The sequence below is a fragment of the Empidonax traillii genome, unplaced genomic scaffold (assembly GCF_003031625.1).
Source record: "Empidonax traillii isolate 1590-97213 ecotype Southwest subspecies unplaced genomic scaffold, ASM303162v1 scaffold53:size2875158, whole genome shotgun sequence".
NCBI classification, from domain to species: Eukaryota; Metazoa; Chordata; class Aves; order Passeriformes; family Tyrannidae; genus Empidonax; species Empidonax traillii.
The window spans coordinates 1968537-1994973 of NW_020955246.1; the positions used below are offsets into that span (position 1 = coordinate 1968537).

At 36.5% G+C, this 26437-nt stretch overlaps 1 protein-coding gene and 1 long non-coding RNA gene across 4 annotated transcripts in view; both read left to right on the forward strand.

Annotated features, from left to right (window-relative positions):
- Positions 1–13301, forward strand: part of SCG5 (secretogranin V) — a 29280-nt gene extending 15979 nt beyond the window's left edge. For all 3 annotated transcript variants that reach the window (XM_027879303.1, XM_027879301.1, XM_027879302.1), the window contains exons 3-6: positions 295–444; positions 3362–3474; positions 8951–9004; positions 12619–13301. In XM_027879303.1, the coding sequence (XP_027735104.1) occupies positions 295–444; positions 3362–3474; positions 8951–9004; positions 12619–12714 (413 nt within the window). In that variant the 3' untranslated portion in view covers positions 12715–13301. The remainder of the gene's footprint in view (positions 1–294; positions 445–3361; positions 3475–8950; positions 9005–12618) is intronic.
- Positions 13302–13666: 365 nt separating this feature from the next.
- Positions 13667–26437, forward strand: part of LOC114055323 — a 30576-nt gene continuing 17805 nt past the window's right edge. Inside the window, exons 1-2 of the long non-coding RNA XR_003570708.1 lie at positions 13667–14470; positions 18798–18805. This is a non-coding gene — a long non-coding RNA (uncharacterized LOC114055323). The remainder of the gene's footprint in view (positions 14471–18797; positions 18806–26437) is intronic.

Consider the following 26437-nt stretch of genomic DNA (forward strand, 5'->3'; position numbering starts at 1 on the left):
TTTTATTGCCTAAAACTTCCATTGTTAAGGAGAAAGACAACCTTAAAAATAATAATATGTGGCTGATTTTGTTTGCTAGTTTTATTTTTCATTACCTAAGTTACTGGATTTAGGTCACATGGTTAAACTTCTAAAAGAGATGCTTAAAATCTAAACTTGGATCTGTCTCTAAAACAATTACATATATAGAGAGATAAATATATTTTAAATCAAAGTCTGAATTAATTGAAACAGCTAAAGCATTTACACTTTCAATCTTGTGAAAAGACTGTGTGTATAAATTGTCTTTGCTAGGTGGTGCACATGAGGGTCTTCAGCACCTGGGTCCTTATGGCAATATCCCAAACATTGTGGCTGAGCTGACAGGTGATAATGTACCAAAGGATTTCAGTGAAGATCAAGGCTATCCTGACCCTCCAAATCCCTGCCCTATTGGAAAAACAGGTAATTTGGCTGTAGCCTCTGTACCTCTGTCTTCACTCTACATCTTCCAGTCTTTCAGTACTGAATGACACTTAAAACAGCAATGAGTGTTTTCTTTCATCCTCTACCCTAGGAGTATAACTGTTGTGTTTTAGTGTTTTCAGATGAGCTTGTTTGTTTGTTTGTTTGTTTGTTTTTTTAATATTTGCACCTTCAGTATTGCTATATGACTGCTAGAGAAGGTCATGTGAAAAAAGCTATGTTGACCTCGGAGTAGAAGATAGTGAGATTTACGATACGATAGCATCTTTTTCCCAAGGGACTTCATTTTTAGGCTGGCCCCTGAAAAAAGTTATCATTCTGTAGAGTCCCTTATTTTAGAGACTTTCATTGTGCCAAGAGGAATGAAACTGTCTGCCCTGATCTCCAACCCAGACCATGAGTCAATATTTAAGATACCTTGGCTCCAATCCATGTGTCTTTATAGCTCACTGAGGGTGCATCTCTGCCAAGAAAGGGAGAACTATGTGGATGTACCCCAAGATGTTGCATGCATGCTCAGTGGCAGAAGAACAGTGCAGCCTCTGAGTGCCAGAGTGGTGCCCCAGACATCCAGTGCGTCCCTCAGCTTGCAACTGTGCATTTAGCCAGCCCTGCTGAAGGATCACTAAAGCAGCTCTGCATGTGCACGATATAGACATACTCTAAGAGAACTGATCATTTTGCTGCTATCTGAGCCAAGGAATGGATTCCAGTACTGAAAGCAGTAGTAAAACGCTCCTTGGCTGCCTTGGGAGCTCGAACTCGGAATGAGCACTCTATTTTTCTCTCATTTTTTATTTGTGAGCTAAGATATCCTTTCAAAATGTTTTCTGTTTAGTCTTCTTTTATGTTATTTGGATAATGCAGAACAGTTGTCTGTATTCTTGTTTAAAAATGTTCTAACTAGCTTAGAATTCATCAAAAAATAATATTTGTCATGGAAGGTTTTGTGAAGTATTTTTGCGTTTCATTCAAAAATTTGACAAAATTTCAAATAGCCATTCCTTACTGTTTTCTATTACAGCCCATTTGGTGATGATGTCTACATCTCTTCTGAAATGATACCTCCACTTCCAATTTTTTCAATATATCTGTTTGACAGGTTGCAAATGATGGGTTTAGGTTTTCTCACACATGAGCACACACACAGACTTTCTATCTTCTGTGCTTGCCCATTAGACCTCTGTTAGTGATTAGATAAATAGATTTAAAAATGGCATCCAGGGAAATGCCTTTGAAAATCCCTTCAATTTTTCTTTCTTAGGCAAAATAATAGTTGTTAGCTAAGCTTATACAGTCAGATCTGAACACAGGGGGAATTCTTAGGGAAGTGCTGCCTGCTCAGATAAATGGCTCTGCCGTAGGTAATGCTGTGAGTGAAGATAGTATCTACTAGGATTAGAGTAAAATGTTTTTCAGAGCCTTAAATGGAAATTCAAGTGCTGACTGTATTATGCATACAAATTACCAGAGGCCTTCCTCAATCAGGTCTGTGGATTTGCTTAATGGAAAACAATTTTTCCAGTCACTGTCTACATATGCACATTCCACAGCAGGAATACATAAGCCTGGAGCACTTGAGCTTGAAGACTTTTAGATTAGCATTCACAGAGGGCACACATATGTCCAGTTGCCCTTTGTGTTTTCTAGCAAAAGACACGCATGCTCTGAGATTTACCACACCTCTCTTGTCACCTGTTTCTCTCTTGAGATAACCTTGTCCCTGCTGGGACTGAAATAATTTCTAAGTACTTTAATGATTTCTGAGTTACTTCACCAATACGTATAGTTTTCCCCTGTTCTCTATTGGCAACCTAATTTTTTCCCCATCCTAAGAAGCATATAGGGAAAGCAGGATCTGTTGAACTCAGAATAACCTCGTCAGGTCATTGAATCAACTCAATTTTAAGTTAAGCCTTTACTGTTTCCCACATCTAAGGGAAAAAAATAATCCATCTGCAAATCTTTTCACATGATGACACACAAGCACAAATGGGAAAGTGAACAGGTGTGTTCTCCAGAGTGCCTGTGTTCTGGCAGATGTAGCTGTTTGGATGCCCAGCATTATGCCCTGGCTGGAAGGATCTCCTTCAGCGTGTCTGAGAGAACTTGGACTGCAAGCTCCCCATGCAGGCAAAGCAGAGGGAGCTCCAGGAGCAGACTCTATCCAAAGAAATACTCTGGGCCCAAGTTGCTGAAACTTTGTTTAATCTAAAGATGACTTGTTTTGGTAAAAAGACTGTAAGTTGATTTTTAAATGGGTATTACCTTGACGTGACACTGTCTACAGAACCATCAGCTGTGGTTAAGGGAGGTTTCTGGACCAATCAGATTCGTTACCAATCTGCAGAAATGTCTTCATCATAAAACTTCTGCCACATTGCATTTTTATGAGATTTTATGATACCAATTTGAACAAAGCAGCACACCAGAAATGGAGCTCCGTGAAGAGCTACTCAGTGAAGGAAAGTCAGTCTTTTGTTCACAGCAGTGTTTAACGTGACCTTCAAAAGTATTGCTTAAACAATTTCTAAAACTACCAGTGAGGATTTAAAAAAGAAAAGAAGACCCCTTCTGAATCAGAGCAAGACGCAATTCTACATAAAATCAGTGCAATAATGAAAAGAAAAACATAAGGAGGAGGAGAGCTTGGAAGATAAATTTTGTTTAGTTTTGAAGTTTCATTAAGTTGCAAGGTTTTGGTTTTTTTTTTTTAAATTAAATACATCCTGGTAAATTCATTTCAAAAGAAAAGAAAACTAGTATTTTCTAGTCATCCAGTTCTTTATTTTTATTAACTGCATGATTGCATTTAAGAAATTTGATGACTGATGTGGCACATATTGTGTGTTTCAAAGCTACTAAGCACTCAGTGCTTTCTAACATACTTTTGCAGTTGATGATGGGTGTCTGGAAAACACCCCTGACACAGCAGAGTTCAGCAGGGAATACCAGCTACACCAACACCTTTTTGATCCAGAGCATGACTACCCCAACGTGGGCAAGTGGGTGAGTACATGCTTCTTGCTTATTTTTTTGCATGTGAAACTGAATATAGTCTGCTGTGTGTGATACTATGAAACCATGAGGAAAATACTGGCCTTATTGCTAGAAAACTTATCACCCTAAGGGAAACTGCTCAAAAAAGGTCAACTTGCCCTGAAAAATACAGAAATAGTGCTTATGATTGATACACACTCCAGAAAAATAGAAAGTAGAAATCCTTGGTTTATTACCTGCCCCAAAGCATGACAGCTATGTATGTACTTGATAAATGCAAAAAAACGCATTTCAAACAACAGTGAATAAGTAGCTAAAATTAGTGCAGATCTTAGGACAAGATTTCAAAACATAACAGGGCCCTAATCCGAAAGAATATCCAGGTTCATTGTTCACCTACTTACATAAAAAATAGAAGGAAAAGAAAAAAAGATGGAGGGCAACAATGCCTAAACACCTTAAAAAATCTAGGACCAGACAGCTTGCTCCAAAGAATCCTCTCTGCCTTAAGGATTTTTGAGGACTTGATGCTGCTTCTTCCTCTGCTCAGCTTGTGCGCTATGTTGAAAATATCTTTGACACATCACATATAAAAAATACAGTGAGATACACTAAGGGGAAAAATCTTGCTCTAAGCATACAAAGACTATAATAACTGCAGCTAGACTATTTCTGCAGGCTAAAGGCTCCAAAGAAAGCTCTGCCACTTAATCTTAGATTACATCAGTTAAAATCTCCAATCCCAAATCCCTCTTCAGGCGCCAAGAAAACAATAACAATGATCATAATTTATGCTTCTGGAGCAAATAATGAAATCTCATTTTACATTGCTATAACACTTTACTTAAGATTGCCCTAAACCAGTGCTTTGTAAGCATATACCGATAAATGGACATGTTTGGCAGCCTGTTCTCTTGCTGTAATTGTGAGACAATGAGTCATCATTCATAATCAAACCAGTGTAAGATTTATAGTCTTAATTACTTATGTGAGTGCTAAATTTCTGGAGAGAATCATGCCAAAAATCCAAATTTTGGAGTCTTGTGTCAGTAATTATCATCAAAGGTTTTCATCTAAAAAAACCACCAGATGGTGAACTTTCTTATTCATGCCAGATAAGGCTGTTAATTTTCTTATTATTCATAAGAATTCACTTTACTTTCATAATACCATTTTGAAGACTATAAAAGCACTTCTGTAAATCTTTGGCCTCTAGTACTATTTCAGAGTCAAGCGTGTTGTCATCAGCAACACACATACTTAATAAATGGTAGTTAATCATTAGTGAATCCTGGACTTTTTTTTGTATCTCCATCCATCACTACTAATTCAGGGGAAAAAGCTGCTCATGCATGGATTAAAACAGACTCTTAGGTACTAAATAGTAATTACATCTAACTGCAGCTAAGCCAACTCCAGATCTTTCTAATTAGAGATGAAACAGCTGGTCATGTGCATGAGCAAATGTTCTGCCGAGATCCAGGAGAATTGCCTCATTACCTCCTCATTGTATATTACTACATGTTAAAAATATAAATACAGTGGTATCTTTTTATGGCTGGTTTTGTTATTTTTAACTCTCTGGAAAAATCAGAGAAGCACTCTAAAAATTATTTGTTTGAGACTTCATAAAAGGGAGATAAAGTAGATCAGATCTTTTAGGTCACTCATTGCCATTTGCATTAGGTTGTAAATGACCAACACAGTTGGCTGTGGGCTGCCCAGCTGGTAGCTGTGTGCATCCTATCCTCCCGCTGCCCCCAACCACGAAAATTCCCTCTGCCCACCAACAGCTTGTTCCTGTTTCTTGTGTCGAAGAGCCTCGGACTAAACGCCACTAGGTCTGTCTACTTAAGTTGTCTGCTTAAAGACTGTGTTTCCACCAGCTCCTGCACGCCCTTTGTGCAAGGCTGTCACCACCATCTGAAGCCCTCAGAGCCGGTGTGTCTCCTGGACCCATGTGGGCTGCCATGTGTTCCTGGGGGAGCTTTTCTCCTGCCTTTTCCTTCCTCAGTGCAGTTTAGGCACTGTTACAGTTCCCAGTGACTTGTCCTTTCCAGGACCCAACATGCATTCCTTAACATAGCAACAGTAAAATCCAAATTACATTAGTGGACCGGGAAAAAAAAGACTCACTTGCTTTAATGGGAAAGAAACAGTTTGATTGGTTTGTTTTGGTGAGAGACTGTCATGCTTGCAAAGTGTGAGACCTCTGCAGTACCATGTGAATAACAGACACACTTTATAAGGGCCAAGCAAGTCTAGAAGCTGTCTCATGCAGCAAAGTATATGGTTCCATGTAGATGCTAAATATGATGTGTAAATACTGCTAATACATATGAAGATATAAATATGTAAATCATGACAAATGTGTACTGGGTTAGGAGTGGGAAGAAAGAGGAAGAATTTCTATGTCTTTGGAACGACTCCCCATATATTAATATGCTGACCTGTGGGAAGTCTCAGGAACAGACTCTGTTTATAGAGTGAGATGCACAGCTTATACTCTCATCCCCAGCTTCTAAGACTCTTTTTTTTTTCTTGTCCTCATATGGGGACAACATAGAGGGGACAGTGTGAATAGTAAGATGAGGGACTTTTGGAGGTTGCTACCCTAGTGTGCAAGTATAGTTTCTAAGACTTCAGGGTTTTTTTCCCCTCAGTTCAGACTTTTCCTTGGACACAGATATTTTCCATTTCAGTCTGCCTTTTTTGCAACTCATCTCTTTAGATGGTTTGAAGATGTGTTGTTGTCATTCAGAAAGACTTTCACAAAGATCATTTACAGTATACAATTTACAATACAAATCTAAAACCCACTTACATGTAAGTTGTTATTTATTGAAACCCAAGGTGTTAACCAGTAGCACATGTAGGGGTTGAAAGGAGAAGGGAAGTTAGTTGTGTTTTCTGACACCAGTATCAGTACAAACAGAAAATTAAAACCAACTATGTTTTTCAGAAACACTCCTTTGTACTGAAGCAATGGATGATGTTTCACTCTAAGGATAGAAATAATGTTGGTTTGACTTATCAGTCACAGGGGAGGGATCCAAGACAGTACAAAGAATAGCAAATGGGAAGGAGGGCTTAAAATGTTCTATAAAGGTGAAATAATTTTTTTAGTGACTATCTCTGGCTTCCTAATTTTAATAGAAACCTGAACTAGTCTCTCAGAATTTATTTTACTCCAACCACAGTTACAGTGAACAGCCCTAAGTGCATCTGTCTTTACCAACTTATATTGCTAAATATCTGGATGGTAATGGTGATTATTAAGATATGTTATGACAGGTCTGGTCCCCCTCTTCTATTTTAGACAGCACAGATTGTATAATTCAGTGTAATATGTTTGATGTAATGGAAATTTTCATGCTTGATATTCCTGACAACACTGGAAATTGACTCAAAGAAAAAGCCCTCCTGAAAGGGTACAACCTTGCTGTTGCTTTTCAGTTTTGCTCAATAGTTGTGCAGGTGCACGTTACAGAATTGCTGATTAATACTGACTTGAAGATTCGGCGCAGCCTGAAATACTCCAAAGAGTAAATCTCTCTGGCATTAGTTAGTTGGTTGTAAGCATTTTAACTTCTGATTTTTTTCCCACCCAAACCCCAGCCTGTAGTACCCTAATCCAAGGAGCCAGGAGGGTGCAAAGGAAGCTCCAAGACTGATAGGAAAGTAGCAAATCACATGCAGCATTTCTCCATATATCTTTAACTGTGCCTTCATTCCTAACAACCTCTTGGTGAAGGATGGGCACTGGCCAGGCAAATTTTGGTGGCTGATGAGATCAGGCCATTACGCAGTGGAACATATTTTCAGGGTTGTTATTACCATACAAGTATGTTCTTAGCTCATGCTCCGTAACCTTATTTGCTTCGTACTCCACATAATGCTGAAGCAGTAGTTATGGTCCTAAAACATTCCAAAGCAGACTAAACAAAATATGATTTTCTTGACCAGGAACAGTTCAATTGTAAGGAATTTTTCTGAGGGACAGACATGTTAGGCCCGGTAGTTAATGAAATTCTTTTTGTTTCAGAAACACCATTTTTCCTCTCATGAAACGTATAGGTCAAAGAGTTTACAAAGAAAGGCTTTGGTGGTGCTTTGTTTCCTAAAGAGAATAATTAATGCAAATATGAGAGTTTCCTTAAAGTGTTAAATTTAACTTTTCCTGAAGTGAGTTTGCATAAATGACTAACCAAGAATGTCCCCCTTGGCCAACTTCATCTCTATTCCTTTTTGGCACAGCTCAGACAAAATAACTGAGGTTGGGCAAGAGATAGGCCTTGTGAATTTGGGGTCTAATGAACATGAGAAGTAGAAAACAGACAATTTTGGCAGATTTCATTGTAACACTCAAAAATGTTTGTTTTTTCTCATATCAAGGCTGCAGAGAGGGTAGAAGTGTTTGGTGAATTTGTCTTGCGCTAGAATTACACTTTCTATTTATATAATCAGTGTTAGGTCAGTTGTTTATAGCAGAATTAATGGCCTTGTTTATACAGTCTTCTGCTTTTATACATGTAATTCTTCTCTTCTTCCATTCTCAGGTTAGGGTTTGGTTTTGGTTTTCTTCATAATATACAATTGAAACAAAATGTGGTGAGCATGTGTGTGTTGTTCCAGACTTTATTAGAATTCACTACTTGTAAGAAATACAACAATATGTGGATGCACTTATGTAAACTATGGTCAGAGGGATTTTTCTGTGTTGGGGTTTTTTCTTTTTTCTTTTCTCATCATCATAACTTTCTCTTCTGCCAAGATGTTTCTGGCAGTTTTTAAAAGGTTTGCTATTAAAAATGTTATAGACTAAATGGGTTTTAGAAACTTTATTGAGGGCACTACTTAAACAAAGGAAGAGTTGGCGCTGAACTCCTTTCAACAGAACTTTGCACTGGGAAGTGTTGATATCTGGAAGGGAATAAGCAAAGACAACAAAACAGTAGGAATGACGCCTATTGCTGTTTTTAAAAGGAATTAGAAAATCCCTTATAAAGCAAATATTTTTTTGCTCCTGTTCTTCTGTCACCTCACATGTATAAAAAGATATACCATAGGCAGGACTCCTGCTTCCTCTCCCTCTTTTTTTTTTTTTCCCTTTTTCTTTTTGCCCTTTTTTTTTTTAAAAAAAAAAAGTATATATGTATTTATGACATGTATCATGTGATGGGGAATATTCAGACTGTATCATTATACCAGCGTGTACTTGAAGCACTTATTGCCTCAACATGGGTGATAACATAATGCAACATACTGGAAAATTACTGTTACTGGCTTTTAAATTGTTGATAAGGCTGTGACTGCTCCTGAAGAACTTCAAATGTTAGCAGGAATATCCAAATATTTATTTGTGCTTTATCTTTCCCATAAAACTGCACACCCCTCTAAACTTGCTAATATTTAACATCAAAAATAGTAATTTAAAAAAAAGAGTAATGAATTTGATGGCTGGTTTATTTCTTTTCCCTTCCAGAGCAAGAATTTACTCTTTGAAAAGATCAGTGGTGGCCCAAAAAGAAGAAAGAGGGTAACTATTGCAATCATTTCTCACCTTGTGTAATCTAGAGAGAATTAAAATCATATTGTTGAAATGAAGAGTTAATCTAATGCATTTGTGTTATATCTTAGGTAATGTGTAAAGTCAGAGAATCTCTGTAAACTATATAGCCAACTTCAGGACTGTACACCGGGTACAAGATTTATTTCCCTTAACAGCCTTCTGCTTTCAGAAGATGCACTTCAATGTAGAACATTAACTATAAAAGTTCATATTATCTGTGTTTTAAAATTGATCCTATCTGCATAAAACCATTTAAAATTATTTAAATGTCTCTAAAAGAAAATTTAAAAGTTCCCTAACAAAAATATTAGTAAATTTAATTACCACTGTCTATGCATGTGAATATGTCTTTAGGGTGGAAATGACACTAGAAGTGGTTCTTTAGCAAAGTTTATCTTGGATGAAACTTCTATCTCTATGTCCCACTTGCTTGAAAGACAAAGATGACTGGGCTCTCATTGTTCTGCTCCTGGAACAAGGAAGGCAATCCATGTATCACAGAGAACCTCTGCACAGCCTGTCTCACTACAATCTCTTTTTTGGTAGCATCAGCCTTTCTTTTATAAAAAAAAAAAAATCGTTTTCAGACCAGCTTTGCTGCTGGTGTACTGTTTTTCTTAAAAGTCTAGCTCTCTGCCAGAAAGTAGCTTTTTAAAATATGACAGCACAGTTTATACTGCAAATGAAGTAAAATTAATTCAAAATAGCAAGCATAAGTGAAGATTATTTATTTATTTAATTCTCAAACTTCTAGTCTTTGCCAGAAAGGGAGAAGATAAGCTGATTTCTTACAAATTCACACATCACTGGCAATCAACACTGTTCAGCCATGAGTAATGATCTGACCTGATCTGAGTGTCTGCCTCCTGCTTACATTTGATTTTTGAGTTTGTTAGTGGAAAAGGAAAAAGGGTAGACACCTGATTTTAATTTTCAAGTTTCGTGGAATATTTATTAATAGCTAGAACAACATGTTAAAGTGGAACTCATGGAACATATACATGAGAGAAAAAAAATGAAAAAAAGAAAAATACTTTCTATCTGTGAGATGACTAATGTAATTGATTACAAAACAAGAAATCACTGGAGACATGACAGCTACATGGCCAGGGGTAGCCCAGAATTTTGAAGATGAAACTTCGGTGTCTTGCTTTGCAGCAGATTTATTTTGCTAGCACGGGCACGTCACCTAATGGTAAATTCGTTAGAATTGAAAGTATTTTACAATAATACTGAAATGATTACTAATGCTTTAATGAACACTTTATCAGCAGAAAGGTAACCCAGAGGTGTCAGCTGCAGAGTGTATTTTTCCAGAAAGCTAAATGTCTACCCGATTCCACTCCCGCCTTCTGTACTCCCTGCCACTCTTCCATGCTCTTCTGCACAGACATAGAGTTTCGGAATCTTGCAACAAATTGGTCTTTCAGGTCTGATTGTCCCCATTTTAGCTTAAAACAAGTCCTATGGAACCATGTAGGTAGCAACTCTGTTGTGTCTATGTGCAGTGCTATAGTGTAACAGTCACAGAGGCGCTACTGAGGTCTAGGAAACCACATATTCTAAATATGTGTTGCATATTCATATATTTATATGTATGCATATAAATACACTTGCAAGCACATATACACATAATCAGTACATAGAGCCAAGGTGTGTATTTACCATTTTCTACTGTGTTATTTTTTTGGTAGCGCTGGTAGAGCAAGACAAGGAAGCCTACATGACATCTAATTTTAATTATCAATCTTCCCCTTTTTTACATTTCTGTGCATGAGCTTAGTTCTGTCCAGAATATAATATAATATCCTGAAGTGTCAGGAGCGCTTCTGTAGTCCCCGAGTCACATCGCTGTGGGCTCAGAGCTGTGCACAAAGGTGCTTGGGAACTTGCATTGCTTTGAATTCTGCACAGCTGCATAGAATTAAACATTTTTTTTTAACAAATCAGCCAAAATATTTTACATTATATTTTGTTTTCTTTTGTCTGTTGAGAAGGATTTACATTTTTATGTAGTCTCATTCCCTTCTACTTTATTTCAAAAAGTAGCAAAAAAGTACCATTCCAAAAAAAAGACCAATTAATCTTCCTAAGAATCTAAAATAATTCCTAGAAGTTTATGCAACAGTTGAATTTCACTAAATTAACATTAAACAGAACTTCTTTAAACAAACACAAACAAATCATTTACATATGTCTTATTTCTAACAATTTAAAGCATTAAATTAGAGTTAGTTTATTTTCAAGGATTTTTCCACATTCATTTCTGGTTCTTAATATTTTTATGTTTTCACTTGCAGCAGGCAAAACACTCAAAACCCAATGGAAGTAAGCAAAAGGGCTGCTCTGTACTATGATTAAGTATTAATGATAGCATCCACAAAACTGGAGAAACCCAAGGGCTTAAACTTGAAGGCAGACAAACCCCAAATCTTTTCCAGAGATTCAAGAAATACTTGGGATATTTGAAAAGAAATATTTCATGCCTATTTTGAATGCCTTTTTTTTTTGTTGCTGTTTTGTTTTTTTTCCTAAGTTCTGGTGAAAGAACCACAGGAATATCTCAAGAAAAGTAATTTCTGTAACACAGTCAGCCTGACAAGAATCAGGAGATACTGGAAAATTTACATTCCTCCAAAGTTTGTCCTTAAGCAAACAATTTTTATGGCATCAAAAACCTAGAAATTTTGTCTATATCTGTGAAGGAGAAAGTATATACTTGAATTTTGTTTATATAGACACTGTAAGAGGCTAGAAAGCAGGTATAAATGATATTTAATACTGAAGTGCCACTAAACTTCTTGCTATTTGTAAATAGGGTAAATACATTTTATTCCATTGATATAGATGAAAATTCAAGCATAGGCTTTCTATGTTACTTCATCTACAATCTCCAGTTTTGAGACAGGATCTGTTCATCTTCAGCCTCACACTGTGCTGCTTTCATAGTGCAAAGTGAAGTTAAACCCTCTCCAGGGATCTTCTTTCCAGCATTCCCTTGTTCTGGTAGTGGTATGAGAGCCAATTTCTATGCCAAAACCTTGTTTGGCTCTGCTTTTGTGCCAGGTTTTTTATCTCAGCATCAAGAGAGGAAGCAAGGAGGGGTTTCCTGGAGAGGAGATGGGCTGAAGAAGAGACTTTGGTCAAAATGGTTTGGTGGTCTCTGACTTGTCTCTCAGCATAATATCCATCAGCATCTAGTGATTTAAGCTAAAGCTTACCTGTACTTCTCTAGCAAGTCCTGTTCTGCCTCAAGGATTAGGGAGTTAGATGTGTTGTGGTTTCTCTGCTGAGCTGGGGAAAGGAGGTACAGAGCAAAAAGGCAGTGTTTAATTCAGATTGTCCTGTATTCTTGCTAGTCCTCCTTCACTTGTATTCCTTTCAGTGGATTGAATTAAATTCTTGCACCAAAAAAAATTGTAGAAACAAAACAGTTTTAGATTTAATCCCTGGAAGCAATTTTTTTCCCAGTTTGCAAGTATTTGACAGAAAAGAAATGCATAAATACATTTAGTAACTCTAGCTACCTTTTATATGTTTCCCTGTTTCTAATAAGTTTAAATAATTTTAAACTTTTTCAGAGCGTGAACCCCTATCTGCAAGGACAGCGACTGGATAATGTTGTAGCAAAGAAGTCTGTTCCAGAATTTTCAGATGAAGACAAAGGTCCTGAATAAGTAGAGTAAAAATGAAAGATAAAAACTCATGCCATCCTCTGCTAGATTGTAATATTGCTTATACATAATCATCTATGAAAATCCTTGTGAATGGCAGCATGCTTATTATTTATACAACCGTAGATGAAAAACAGCTGTATTTATAACAGTATGTTCTAGATAACAAAAATATGGTTCTGCTTTTTGTTAAGTTACGGTAAAAGGACATTTCTGTTGTTTTTATTTTAGTCATGGAGCAAACTTTAAAAATGTTAGTCATTTTAATAGCTAACGTGAGGTAAATGGTCCTAATGAGCAGCTTGTAAATAGGAAGACGAAAAAAATGTCCAGTCTGACTCCAGCATTTAATCTTAAATGTTACTGTGTTTGACACATGAAAATTACAGTTTTATGTTTTGTTCACAAATATTGTTACTTAGCAAAGACAAAGTATTTATTTTACGAGAGAATTTTGGCTTTTGGTCCATTTTAATAAACATTTAGCAATCTACAAGGTTTGCAAAGTGACATTTCCAAAATATTTCAGAGGCTCATTTGTCTCTGTTATTGCTGTGCAAATTTAAAAATTAAAGAACTGCTTTTTGACTGTATTCACTGGAATATTTTTTCCTGTTAGTTTTAATCATTCCATGCCTTTAACTTTCCTGAACACTTGCACATCTTTCTTCTTTATCAATGGAACTGTTATGTGGAATCTCCCCCACTGTTCTTTTTCTTAGTAACAGCAGAATTTGTGCATTTTAGCCTTCCTAAATTGTGCATCCAGGTGATATTATAAGTGAAGATGGAGACGTTTGTCTGTGTTAATAAGGTTGTATCAACAACCTCTGAATCTAAATCCAAGTTATGGAGGTCATTACAGTTGATCTTCTGAAAAATTATGCTACTCTAATAACACTGGTAGCTATCTTGATAACACTGGTAGCTATCTTAATAACACTTGGTAGCTCTTGAAGTTGTTCTGGGAAGCTTAAATTGCCTTTTTACCCCTAGGAGATTAAAGAGCTTTATATTCCAGAGTTGTCCCTTTCTGAAAGAGGAGAATATAAAATTACCTAATTTTTTTTTTATTTTCAGAACACATCTGAATATTTAAAAACATGTGCATGGAGCATTGGAATTATAGAAAAGAACCTTAATTTACAGCTTTGAACTTGAAATCTGTGGAAAAAGAAGTAGTTTCCTTTCCAATCCTACAGAAAGACACAGTAAAATAATGATGACCCCTTAGGAAAAAAAAAATAAAACAAAACAACAAAAAAAACAACAGATAAGAAACTAAAGTTCCTTGCCACACAAGATTAAAGTTAACGGGATGGCACAAAAATGACTGTCAATAGCATTTGCTTTTTTTGTCCCACCACTTGGTAATAAATTATGTATGTAGAGCATCGACCCTCTCATGTCATTTATAGTAGACGGCGAAACTCTGTAACATTTTAGGATGAACTATCACGTCTTTCATCATAGTTCCTTCTTTAAAAAAAATCTGGAAGAGAAAACTAAATAGTATGTAATGCAATGGGATTTATATTCACAGATGTCACAAAATTGAGGAATTTCTATGAATCACAGAGCTGCCTCCTACTGGCCTGGAACAGGATGGTAGCAAGTCATGTAACAGAACTTGTAATCTCTGCTTCTTAAGCTTACTCTTTTTGTCTGCACTCCTGCTTAGTCTTCACCCAGGTATTGAGAGTTGGAGAAGTGCAAAGGTTGTCTCCAAAACCAGCAATAGGTGTATATATATATATATGTATTAGCTCTGTCCTTATTGGCTCCAATAAAATCCATTTTAATTCCAAAAATGAAGCAACAATAATGGTAATTAATTCTAGTTTTTAAGCTCTTATTAAGGGCCAGTACATAGTAAAAGGAAGTATGTACAGTAAATAGGGGGCTTAAAAAGAAAGGGACAAAGAAGCATTTTTTGCTTAATAGTATCAGTGATCCCACATTTGATTTCTTGAAGCACTTTAGGTCACTACAGTCTTTGTAGGGATGTTGTGATAATCCAGAACAGCAAACTGGTCAGACCAGAGATCCCTGGTTGCTGCCTGTGGCCCAGGTGGGGCCAGAGCAGCTGTCCTCCTGTGCATGATAGAACTGCATAGTGCAGACAACGGAAAAATACCACGATTCAGAGGTGATTTTGTCTTTAAATGCAAGCAAAAAAACCCCAAAAACCTTTAGATTGCACAGGTGTGTCTTAAAAGAAGTGTGTGCTGGAAGAAGTCAAATGCATGGTGGTGAGCAGCTGTCTGCTGAGTCCATCAGGCAGCTTGAGTGTTTCACCAGGAAAACTCAGTAGCACTATTGTGAAATTTTAATAATTTCACAGCTTTTACACCATGATAATGTGATTCATTATTCTAATTTCAGTTTCATAGTAGAGCTGTCTTACTCTACTGGGATTGGTAGTCTCATGTTGATTTAAAAAAAAAAAAAAAAAGAAAAATAATAAAAGAAAAACAAGCAAAAAAATCCGCAAGAAACTCCCAAAAAACCCAAAAAAACCTTGTCCCTCCTACTTCTCCATCAAGAGTCCTAACATGTATATGTAGTTTTTATAAAGAATCATCTTTCAGAATCACTGAGTAAAGATGCCAACTATTCCCCTTGCTAAGAGCACACTTCATCAAACCAGTAGAAAAAAGAATCTAAATAGCTGCACAGCTCTTGCAGGTGTAATTGCCCTTATACATTTAGGATGCATGTGCGTTCAGAAGCATGTCTATTGATACTGTTGTTTAGAATTTTCATTAAATTAAAACTGGTTTTATTTTAAAACCCGCCACTGTGTTAATTACCTCTGACGTATTTGAGACAATGTCCTTGAAAGAAACTATACAAAATAAAGTGTATTACCATGCAACATTGGTTTTGTCTGGTAAAGAAATATTTATGACCCTGGTTCAAAAAAAACACTGTGTAACTGATCATATTATAGTATTTGATTTGTGACACAAAACTTACTCTGGGGGTGCAGAGTGTGTATGCACACACACACACACACACACACTAACATGCACTTTTAAAAAGATAATATAGTCTGATAATAAACTCACTAATGAAGAATATAAATATGTTAACCTGCAGAAGAAAGTAATATAAAAATGTTTGATGAATTACTAAGGAGTATTAATAGTGATATGCTTCTATATACTGGCACATTTGCATTCACAAAACCATGCTGCTGATCTATTTGACAACTCATGAGCAATCCAAAGAAACTTGGAAATAGTTCCAGGAATCTGATGTCAGAGTCCCAAGAGTCACTTACAGGATTGCAAGTAAAGATATCTGAAGCTTATTTTATGAAAATATGATTAAAAGTATCTTCATCTGTTAAACTGAAGAAAGGCACAGGCAGAAAGATGACTACTAAGTCAATTAAGTTTTTGGCTTTGTTGTGGAAAAAGTATCACTCAAGCCCCTTTGTTTCAAAATGTCAGTGGCTGAGGATGAAGACAGGTATTTTTTTGATGATGAAGAGTAGACTTGAGTCCATGACCTCAAACCAGGCCTCTAACCTTTAACCTTTGTGGAAGTGTTGAAAAGAGTTGAAAAGACTTTGTTTTCATTTTTGTGCTGTAAAAAACCTAATTTTTTAACATGTACATTTGCTGGAAAAAGCAAATAATAACATCAAACCCAAACAAACTTGGAATCTGCTGGCCTGTTTGCTGGTAAGCTCACTAAACCAACTCTGACCTCATTTGTAATGCTCTAACACTTACAATGTAATTTTTATGCAATTACTTCTTTTTTTTTTTTTTTTTTTTTATACACAGATCAGCAGTGTCTGGATCTGTAGGACAAAGAGTTCAAATAGAACTTGTCAGTCAAAGTCATACACTCAGAGTTATGGAAGGAGAAGGGGAAGGTAGGAAGATTCAGAAGATGCTACCACAACCCCACGATAATTTGAAATGTCCAAGGAAAGTACAGTTTCACATGAACCACGGGGGAAATGAGTATGTTCACTATTTTATTAGCTAAATATGCTTTAGGTGAGGTTTAAGGTACCTCCCCATCCAATTCAGAAACCATCAGGGCCATCAGGGAAAGAGAGGACATTATCTCCAATTTTGAGATACCTAAATCCAGTGTTTCAGGCTAACGGAACTGACAATTGGATTTACCTATATTTCTGCCATGTTTGATACAAAGACGATGACAATCCAATATACCCTAAAGGAAAGACATCAACACAATAAACCAAAAAGAACATTTTGACTCCATTGCCACATGGATACATATGTATACACTTAAAAAATTTATTTTTGTTTGAAGACATGCAATTACCTTCAATACACTTAAGAATCATATTCCAAAATTATCTCAAATAAGAAGTCTTCTTTTTAAATAAAAAATTACTGTGTCCCTTGAAAGGTCTGCCTGTTTGTGGTGCCTAGAGTCAATGACAGATTCCAAACATGAGCAAAGACAAGTTCCCTTGAAGGGTTCAGTCACTGATAATTAGCTGCTTACATGCAGACTAAATGAAAACTAAAAGGAAATGTAGGTGAAGGAAGTGGAATTGCCATCATGAAGGGCTCCATGAATCACAAATGTAGCTGACTAGCACAGGATTGGGTCCTAAGCCAAGATTTTCATATACAAGAGAGTGAAATGCTCAAATCAACCATTTTCCAAGTACACTCATGGTCCATGTCTACCACGCTCGAGCCTTTTGCTGTTAGGTGAAGAGTGGCATTGAACTCCAGTTCATCATTCTAATTTACCATGAGAAGGAAGCACTTATTTTCAGTTCTCATGTTTGCTTTATTTATGATGCCAACTGCTTTCCTGTGATTACATGAATTCTGATGGCTGGAAGAGCATCTAGCCATGTGTTCAACACATGGGAGCATAACAAATGTTAAATAAGTGTCATTGCAGTAGTGTTACCAGTTGGAACTAAAAGAGCTTAAAAAAAATCCTGTTTGACTATGGAGGTCTATATTTTTATGTGGGGCAGAGGTTGTAATGGTAGAAATTGAGAATGGCTTTAGACTTTAAAGATTAGGTAAATCTAAGCACCTCTTTTTATTCTTTTCTGTAGTTCCTGTTAACAAAAGACATGGAATGCAGCTCCTAACGCAATGCATGGTTGTCTTTTACATTTAATCACTATGTTTCTTCATCCTATTATTCTCTCCAAGAAAAACAGTGGTGGGAGTCAGTGGCTAAATTTCATTGTAAACTGAGTGAGGCACAGGAGAAAGCACAGAGAAAAATAATGTGCTATTTGCTACTAGCCTCAAACTCTTTCTCATTCCCTAACCAGTGTCAATTATTTAGACTCTATTAAATGTATAATGGGGGTCACTTTTCTGAGAGCCACCAAAGATGTCCATTAGAGATGATAAGGGGTTTTAGGTCTGGGCATATTTGTTAGATTACGGAAGGTGCATACGACTTCGATGCTGAATTGAATCTCAGCCTCTTTTAATTAGTTCTTTATTCTGAAAAACAAAAAATGCCACCAAAATCCTAGCAGTTCTTCAGTGTAATATATGCATTCTAATGCCCCAAAGTCCTCTAAAAGTGGCTGAAATTCAAGTGAAATAACCTCTATGGTGAAATGTGGTCCTGATTCCTCAACCCAATAGAGAACATCTTTCTACATTGAGAAATAAAATAGCACAGTGACATTTTGTATTTCTAAATGAACAAAACAGACATGAAAGAACAGATCGGGCCATCCAGAGAAACACTCATACTTCACCATTGGTTAATTTTTTCCCTTTCTTTAAACAACATTGCAAACAGTGACTAACTCAATTGCAAAACTTTGATTCCAACAGGTAGTTGGTTTTAAGATTTATGGGCTTGAAAGCTGCATTACTGCAATTGAAGTAAGAAACCTATTTTTAATGTTCAAATGATCAAATTACTTAAATCAGTTATGATTATTTTTAAAGTTCTTTAAAAGTCATTGTTATGATAAGCATGGCTGTCATAGTTTGTGCACAGACTCTGGCTGGTGGTTAAATTCCCAAACAACTCTACCACTCAACTGCTGCAGGAGTCTGTGCATGTGTGGGTAATGTATGTGTGTAGAGTTAAAAAAGCAGAAAAGTATGTCCTACTTCTGATTCCTTATAGCTTTCTCTTGCTACTCCCACAGTGTCTCCAACTTTGTTTCAGCCTTTCTGATGGTTACTGGTCTGAAGCTATGATGTCTTGGAAGATTTGTTTTTAGGGACTTTCATGAATGCAAAATCATCCAGCATGCAAGCAGTAGGTGCCAGAATGATACACATTTCTTTCAGTTTAAAATACATTAATTATTTTATGCTTTAGTAGTTGAGGCTATTTTCTGATTTCAAACCATAGTAGCCATTTTCTGCTGTGTTTTGACGTTCTGAACAGCAACCTATAAGCCTTTAAAAGAACAAGAATTATCCACAAACTCGAAGATAAGACCTTCATAGGCATCCCATAAAATACCAGTTTCTTGTTAAAAAACACTTTGTATCTATTTCGGTACATATCTGGAGGTTCTTGATCTGGAGGTTTACAAGACTGGGAATTATTTCCAATTAAAAGATGGGTGAACAGTTGCAAAGAAGTTGAGGGCTGACTTCACTAAAGTTGACTTGTGTTCAGTGCAAATATCAAAGTCCAAGCACATGCTCCTCAAACCTTGACTCCCTTTCCTGATTCCTTAGGTAGCTAAAGGCTATACACAACTATGTTTTCTTGTAATCATGTACCTCAGGGACCTGAACTTCTGTGCATGCCTAGGACTGTTTGAAACTTAGTGAATCTGCAGAGCTCCACATCTCTCTCAGTCCTAAACCTAACCTGAACCCACAAACTTGGCAATTCCTCCCCTATATCCCCTGAGGAACCAGCCTGGCAATTACTCACCTCACACATGTTTACAGGAGCAGGCATTGCATAAAATACCACAGCAGACATAGACATTTTAATTAAAAAAAAATGGTGTCTGTGAGAGGTATGGCAAAAGAATCAAAGCTCTAATGACACCAGAGAGGGAGATCAAGAATGAGCACAAATACGTCATCTAGTGGTTCGGAGGGCAGGCTGAACACGAGGAATGACAGAGTAACACCTGGGCTCTAGCTACTTCTTAAGTAGTGTTTGGATAGCTAGGCAGACACTTGATGAAAATACAAAAGTAGTCTGAGAGCATGGCAAAACCAAGCCAACCACGCGCCCCCATCCTTCCCAGTAGATGGGTAATTTTGGCTCCCTATATTACTTGTTTCTTGAATTGTTGAACAGTCTCAGCGGGAGAGGTACAGAGCCCTCTCATACAAGTAGGCTCCAGCCTCAGGGCTAAGAGGCTGCACCTCTGGAGGTGCAGGTTTGCAGACCTCTAGTCAATAGATAGACATCACAACCTTTTCTTTTCTGATTCCTGAAACAACAGCAGCTTTCTTTTGCTCACTTTTAATGTATTGTTTTTTCAGGAAAGTTAGACGTACTTAGTTGCTGTCCAAATTATTGGAAGAATGTTACATTTAGCAAGACTTGGAAACTAGCAAAAGTTAATTTGTTTGACTATGCATTCTTTATTCTAGTAACTTAAAAAATATCTTTAGATCATTTTACATCTGTTGAAAAGGAAGCATTTAAAAATCCCACAATGTTACTCACTATTAGTGTTCCAGTGACAAATTTGATCTTGCTATCATTGTCATGTATGGGATTTGCTGGCAAAGAGCTCCAGTGAGCCACAGGGACTCTGTTAGTGTTGCTAATATAACAGCTCCTTATAGCAAGGTGTCTTACCGTATTTTCAGCACTGAAGCTAAGACACAATCTTTTTCTTCACTCCATCACAAATAATTCTGTTCAGTGTGTTTTCAGGTGAAATTTGCCCTATTAAAAAACACAGGGCCAGATACTAAAGGGGTTTCCAAAGCTTTTCCATAAGCTGGTGACAGTACAGTCAAAGCTAAGAGGGATCTGGACCCCAGATCAAACAAACAATTTGACTGGAAAGACTAAAACATAAAAGCACTTGGTCTTACAAAGTACTTCTCCAAATTAGAAAAAAAGTAATCACATTTCATTATGGTGGCTTATTTTTCTATCTGTGAAGTTTTGGTTAGACCTGACTGCAGCAGACACTTCCCCCTAATGCACAGAGGCTTTGGAAACAAATTGTCCTATCTCCACTGGCTAAAAAATTGGGTTTTTTGCCTCCAAATATCCTGTGCTCTCAGATGGATTTATTTCAACTAATTACATCAAGATAAAACCCACTGCATTTTGTTTCTTATATGCTTTTACTTCATAATAGCTTTCTCAATGTAAAAACTTCAGCCTACAGGAAAGAACTCATAAATTCTGAATCCAAGAATATACTATATTAAAAAGGAGGGTTTCTTCTTTGCCTTACAGTGCAGGAGAATATCCTGTTCATTTCTGTTTTCTCTTTTGTCAGATCAGAAGAACAAGAAATGGCTACAATGATTTTTTTTTTCCTTTTTTTTTTAAATGTGTCTGGTAACTTTTGGTAATACCAGCTTCCAAAGACTCTTTCCCCTGAAGTGTTCTAGGATATTTTTCAAAAGAAAAACTGTTAATTTTTTTACTATGAATTCATACGCTCATTTTGAAACCCTGACAAGAAATAATAATACCTCCTTCACAAGGAGTCTAATTCCATTTGGTTGAGAACCAAACAGCCTCTCCACAGTCTGATCTGAAGTGTAATTGATTTGATCACTTTCAATTTAACTTCTTCACTTACGTCTTTAGTGCATTAAGACTTCCTGGGGAGGGGAAAGAAAACTGTTTACATTTTTAGGCTTTTTACAAGTGCATCCAAAAGCTCCAAGTGTTTGGTGCCTGATTAATTACAAACACCTAAAGGACTGCTCCCAGTCCTATTTACAGAATCTCTTCTAGCATCAAGTGACTTAACACTTTCCCAGGCACTTTGAATTGCATGTTCTTTGTGTGTGTGTGTGTGGGGAAATAATTTAATTAAAATGCCAATGAAAGCAACTAGGGCAGAATTGCTGGGCACTGTGGTTAGTCCCAGAATTTAAGATGACAGCTCTTCCATGGCTCTGAACAGCTCTATAGAAAGGGAAGAGTGATGTCTGTTGTAGCTTGTTTGAAGAGTAAAATAAAAGGACTTGAAAAACGCTAATTAGGATTCAAGATAATGTAAGAAGGGGAGAGATCAATGAATAATATCTAACCGTCCTTAGCCAAACAGGCTAAACAGGATACTTATGACAAGGAAGCAGAAGAAGTAAAACAGAGCAGTTGTTGGAAATATCAAGAAAAGAGATTTGGCCCAAGGCTCGCCTGTATAGTTTCCCAGAAGTGATTTTTTTTTTGGCAATTTTTAAAAGAGTAAATTTTTGGTAACAATACAGACATAAAGTGGACTATTTTTGTATTTTATTATTATTGTATTTTTAATCCTTAAGTTCATAAAGTTTAGCATTCTAATATGCACATCAACTAGAAAGTTCTTTAACAGGAGAAAGAGGTATATATAAATTATTTTTAGGTCTTTTAGAAAGGCTTGCCTGACTCAAGTCTCTTGGATTGTTGTGTGTGCTTTATACACTGTGAATAGTCCCACTGAAAACAAAGTCAAGCATCTGGCCAAACAAAGTCACTGCAGGATTCAGGTCCAAATCTGAGTTTAGCAGAAAAATGAAGTATGTGCACAAATCCACCTTTCTTACTAAGGTACTTATATATCTGCATTTATTTATACAGTTAAAATGGTATATAAGTCAACCAGCAGTTATTTAGGTAATGACAACTGGTTAAACACTTCTTTGTCTGCCTTTGGATTTTTTTTTTTTTGTCCACAACAGTGAAAACTTGGCTTATTCACTGGAAATATCCTTTTTTTTTTTTTTTTTTTTTTTTTTTTTTTTTTTTTTTTTTTTTTTTTTTTTTTTTTTTTTTTTTTTTTTTTTTTTTTTTTTTTTTTTTTTTTAATTGGGGAGAATTACAGAAGTTGAAAGGCCATCTTCCTTATTAAAAGGATTTAGAAATTTCAAAATGGATGTATTTAAGCATGCAGACACAAAAGAGGTGAAAGTTCAAAAAAGTATGTTTCATCTTCCCAGATTAAGTGGAACTCTCAACTTCTCTTATAAATTCCTAATTTCATGGGAAGTTTGGTACCCAGTTAGCTTTAAGGATTTAGGCCAAAATTATTCTGTCTCCTTTGAAAACTCTATTCCCTACAATAGTTTCATAGATGGGAAAATGTAGTCAAAAGAAAACCAGCAGGAGTGAAACAAGGTAAAGGATGAAGGAAGAACGCACTTGAACCTCTTATACCTCTTCTTTTTGATGTAGAGACCATCTAAATAAAAAATGTCAGTGAGAAGCCTTTGGTTTCTTCCCACCTGCATTAGTATTTATTCTGAGAAGTGAAGTAACTGATGCTGAAGCAGTACAACTGTTTAGCAGAGTTCCTTCCTTCCTGTAACACAGCAGTAATTTTTTGTGACACTGGATTTTAAAAATTCTACACAATTTTGTTAATATATGGTTGGCTCAGACAAAAAAAAAAAATGGGCTTCAGCTCTTTCGTTCCTGCAAAGCTACTTTTTAATCTGGTATTCTGTTTTACATGGATATTGCCAGGAAAAGCAAAAAGAACAGATAAGATTTCCATTTTGAAAGGAGGGCAATGGGATATTAAAAACTCCCCAAAAAACAAAAAACACCCAACCCCCAACAAAACAAACAAAAATAAAAGCCTTGCAAATCTTCTTACATAATAAAGTAGCTCTGTTGCCTCTCTTACTCTTTTTTTTGTTTCACTACAGACGTAAGTGGCACAGTCATGAGAAAAGCCTAAATCTCTTGGGTACCTGCTATGTACCTTACCTGCTAAACCGATATTGTACGCTCTGTAGGTGTTGCACAGAAGGCCATACCGGTAACACTCTGAGGTACAGGTGGTCAGACAAAAACAAACTGCCTTCCATCACAGCAAGAAAGGAGTAAAAGGGACTACTTTACCAGAACTGTGTACAAGACATCTGTGCATGTCAAAAAGTGTGATTTGTGTAAGATGCTGGGATGCAGTAAGGTGTGAGAAGATGGTCTTTTGCAGCAAGGAAACTGTATTTTGTAGCCATCATATCCCTGGAGTGAAATATGTATGTAAATACTACACTGAGCTCCTTAGATGCCTCTTTTCATAATTCCCAGTTACAACTTCAGACTGTAAGGGTTTCTTACATTCATTCAACCTCAGTTTGCTTAGCTAAGTCACTTGTATCATGTTGCTCCAGAGGTGCCATGAAAGCAAAGAGTGTCAGCAAACACCTCCTGCAGCTTCAGGAGACAGAAGAAAAAGAAAAACAAAGGCATGAGAGTAGAGGAATTTTTCATGGGTGTTTTATGGCTTTCATTTTCTTGGTAAATTCTTTTATAGTCATCAAATACATAAGATACATCAAAAAAAAAATTGTGAAAGGAGTTATATAAAAAGGTTAGCTTGACAAATGGTCTTTCTTCATTTGGCATGAAAGTTTATATTTGTCCAACAGTTAAACTTCATCCTAATAAAATAAGCTTTTCTAAATCACTTCTGAAAAAATAGTCACATATGGATTCTATTAGGTATGTAGGTACTTTGAGGCCACAAAACATATTTTTTGTTCTATGCCTGCAGCACACAGCAAAGTGGAATGCTGGTGGATGACCATGTCTCCTAGGTGTGGAGATGACTACAAGCCTACAACCTGACTCTACACGCATTATATGCTAAACAAGAAAGCTTTTCAAGCATACCAGGATATCATACTTTTCAGAGCAGAATCACAGGCTTAAAGCTTTTCTCTCTAACTCCTTTATTCTTTTGATGTCCAATATCTTATTTCTGAAGGTTTGGAAATTATTTCTAGAGCAAGCAATATTTTGAAAATAAAAAAATTAAAATACTTAATTCTCAAAAAAAACCCCAAAAACCAACCAACCAAACAAACAAAAAACCCCCAAACAAACAAAAAAACAAAACAAAAAAAAAACCAGCCCCAAAACAAGCATACTTAATTTTCTCTCATTCAGTTGATGGAAATTTATACATTACAATGTTGATGTTCTGTCAACACAAATCTAAAATACTGGTTTTTTTTCAGTAAGGACAAAGTTATCAAAATCTTTCTTTTCATTCTATATAGTGGAGCCTCCATCATACAGACATTAATTCTAAATCACAAATGAGATTAAAATCGTTAATTAAACAAAATTTTGCCAAGGTGAAGCACAATCTCAAGCTTGATTTTCTAGTAGATTTTATCAGAAATTCAACTCAACTCAGACTAACTTCAGTCTTTTTTCTGGTACTATCTCGTGTGGCTTGATATGAAGTTCAGTACTACTTAAATGAGACACAGGGAATTGGATTCTTCAAGTATCAGTTCTTTTCTATGATAAAACATGTAGTCTTCTTCCCATGTATAACAAAGAAGCTCAAACACCTGGGCAAGAACATAGTGATGGACCATTTCTGTGCATGGCCCACCCAACACACACTACATATTATCTTGCTTGTGCCCCAAGTCATGAATATCTTCTGAGACACTGCTCGTCTTGGCCGTCAAGTCAGGTAGATAGCAGTGTACGCCACCAGAAGCTCAACAATATCCCACACTGTAAAGATATCCCTCATTTGTGAGGGAGATAATGTACCACAAAATTTGTTTCTGAAACCAGACATCTCTGTAACGCACACATCTTTTGTCACATCAGATAACAGATTTTATAGCCTCACACCTCCACTGAACAGCTTCAAACCCCCGAGGATGGCAGGTGGCAAGCAGCAGACTGCAGTGGAAGTCAGTGTTTGCTTGTAGCCGTATTACAAGCTCAATCAGAAATGTTATTGTTGTGTTGGTGAGATAAATTCTTCCTTAACATTTCATTCCTTTATTTTCACATGTTTTCACAGGCACTACTGGAATTTTAAGGAGCAAAAAGCACATCAAAACTTCGCTATCTCTGTATTAAAAAGAAGCTGAGGCACACTGGTAGGCAGATATGTAGGTGCAGACATTCACATTTTCTCCTTTAAAATGCATGAATAGAGTGGCTTGGCAATACTCTTCTTGAACGTTACCAACATCTCAAGTGACTGCCATAGAAAAAGCACTTAAAAATATTAGAGATTTTGTCATCAGTGGTTGAGTATTATGTACCCCCATATGTTTTTCTCTGTAAATTAGTGCCAGATTCATAGCCCTGTAAACCAAGGTCCTTTCTCTCTTTAGCAGTACAGCTCAAAGTAACAAGTAAGGCAGTTCAGATGTGCCCTGTGTCTGTCGGACAGCTTGCCTTACTTCTGACCTGGAGGAACACATCTAGAAGTGAGAGATATTTGCTTTCTAGGTATATTAGGGCCAGCTCTCAGCTGTCACAGATTAGTTACATCTCCCCGAAGTCATTATAAACTATTTCAATTTACTAAAGAAGAGGATCTGGCCCCTATGAGTCTGACTTCTCTGCAAAAGCTTTTAATAAGGTGCCAACTGTCCTGGCAGTGAGGATATATTGAGTAGCACTCGAAGTTAGCAGTAGCAGACAGGAGCTCAGCCCAACAACATTTTTCTCTGCAAGAATTAAGTACAGCACTTCTTTTAAGCTTACACAATTCTTACTGTTCCACTAAAACAAAGAACAACTCACACAGTGAATACCAGCAAGAAATGGGAGAGGAAATTTTAAAAAAAAAAAAAAAAAAAAAAAA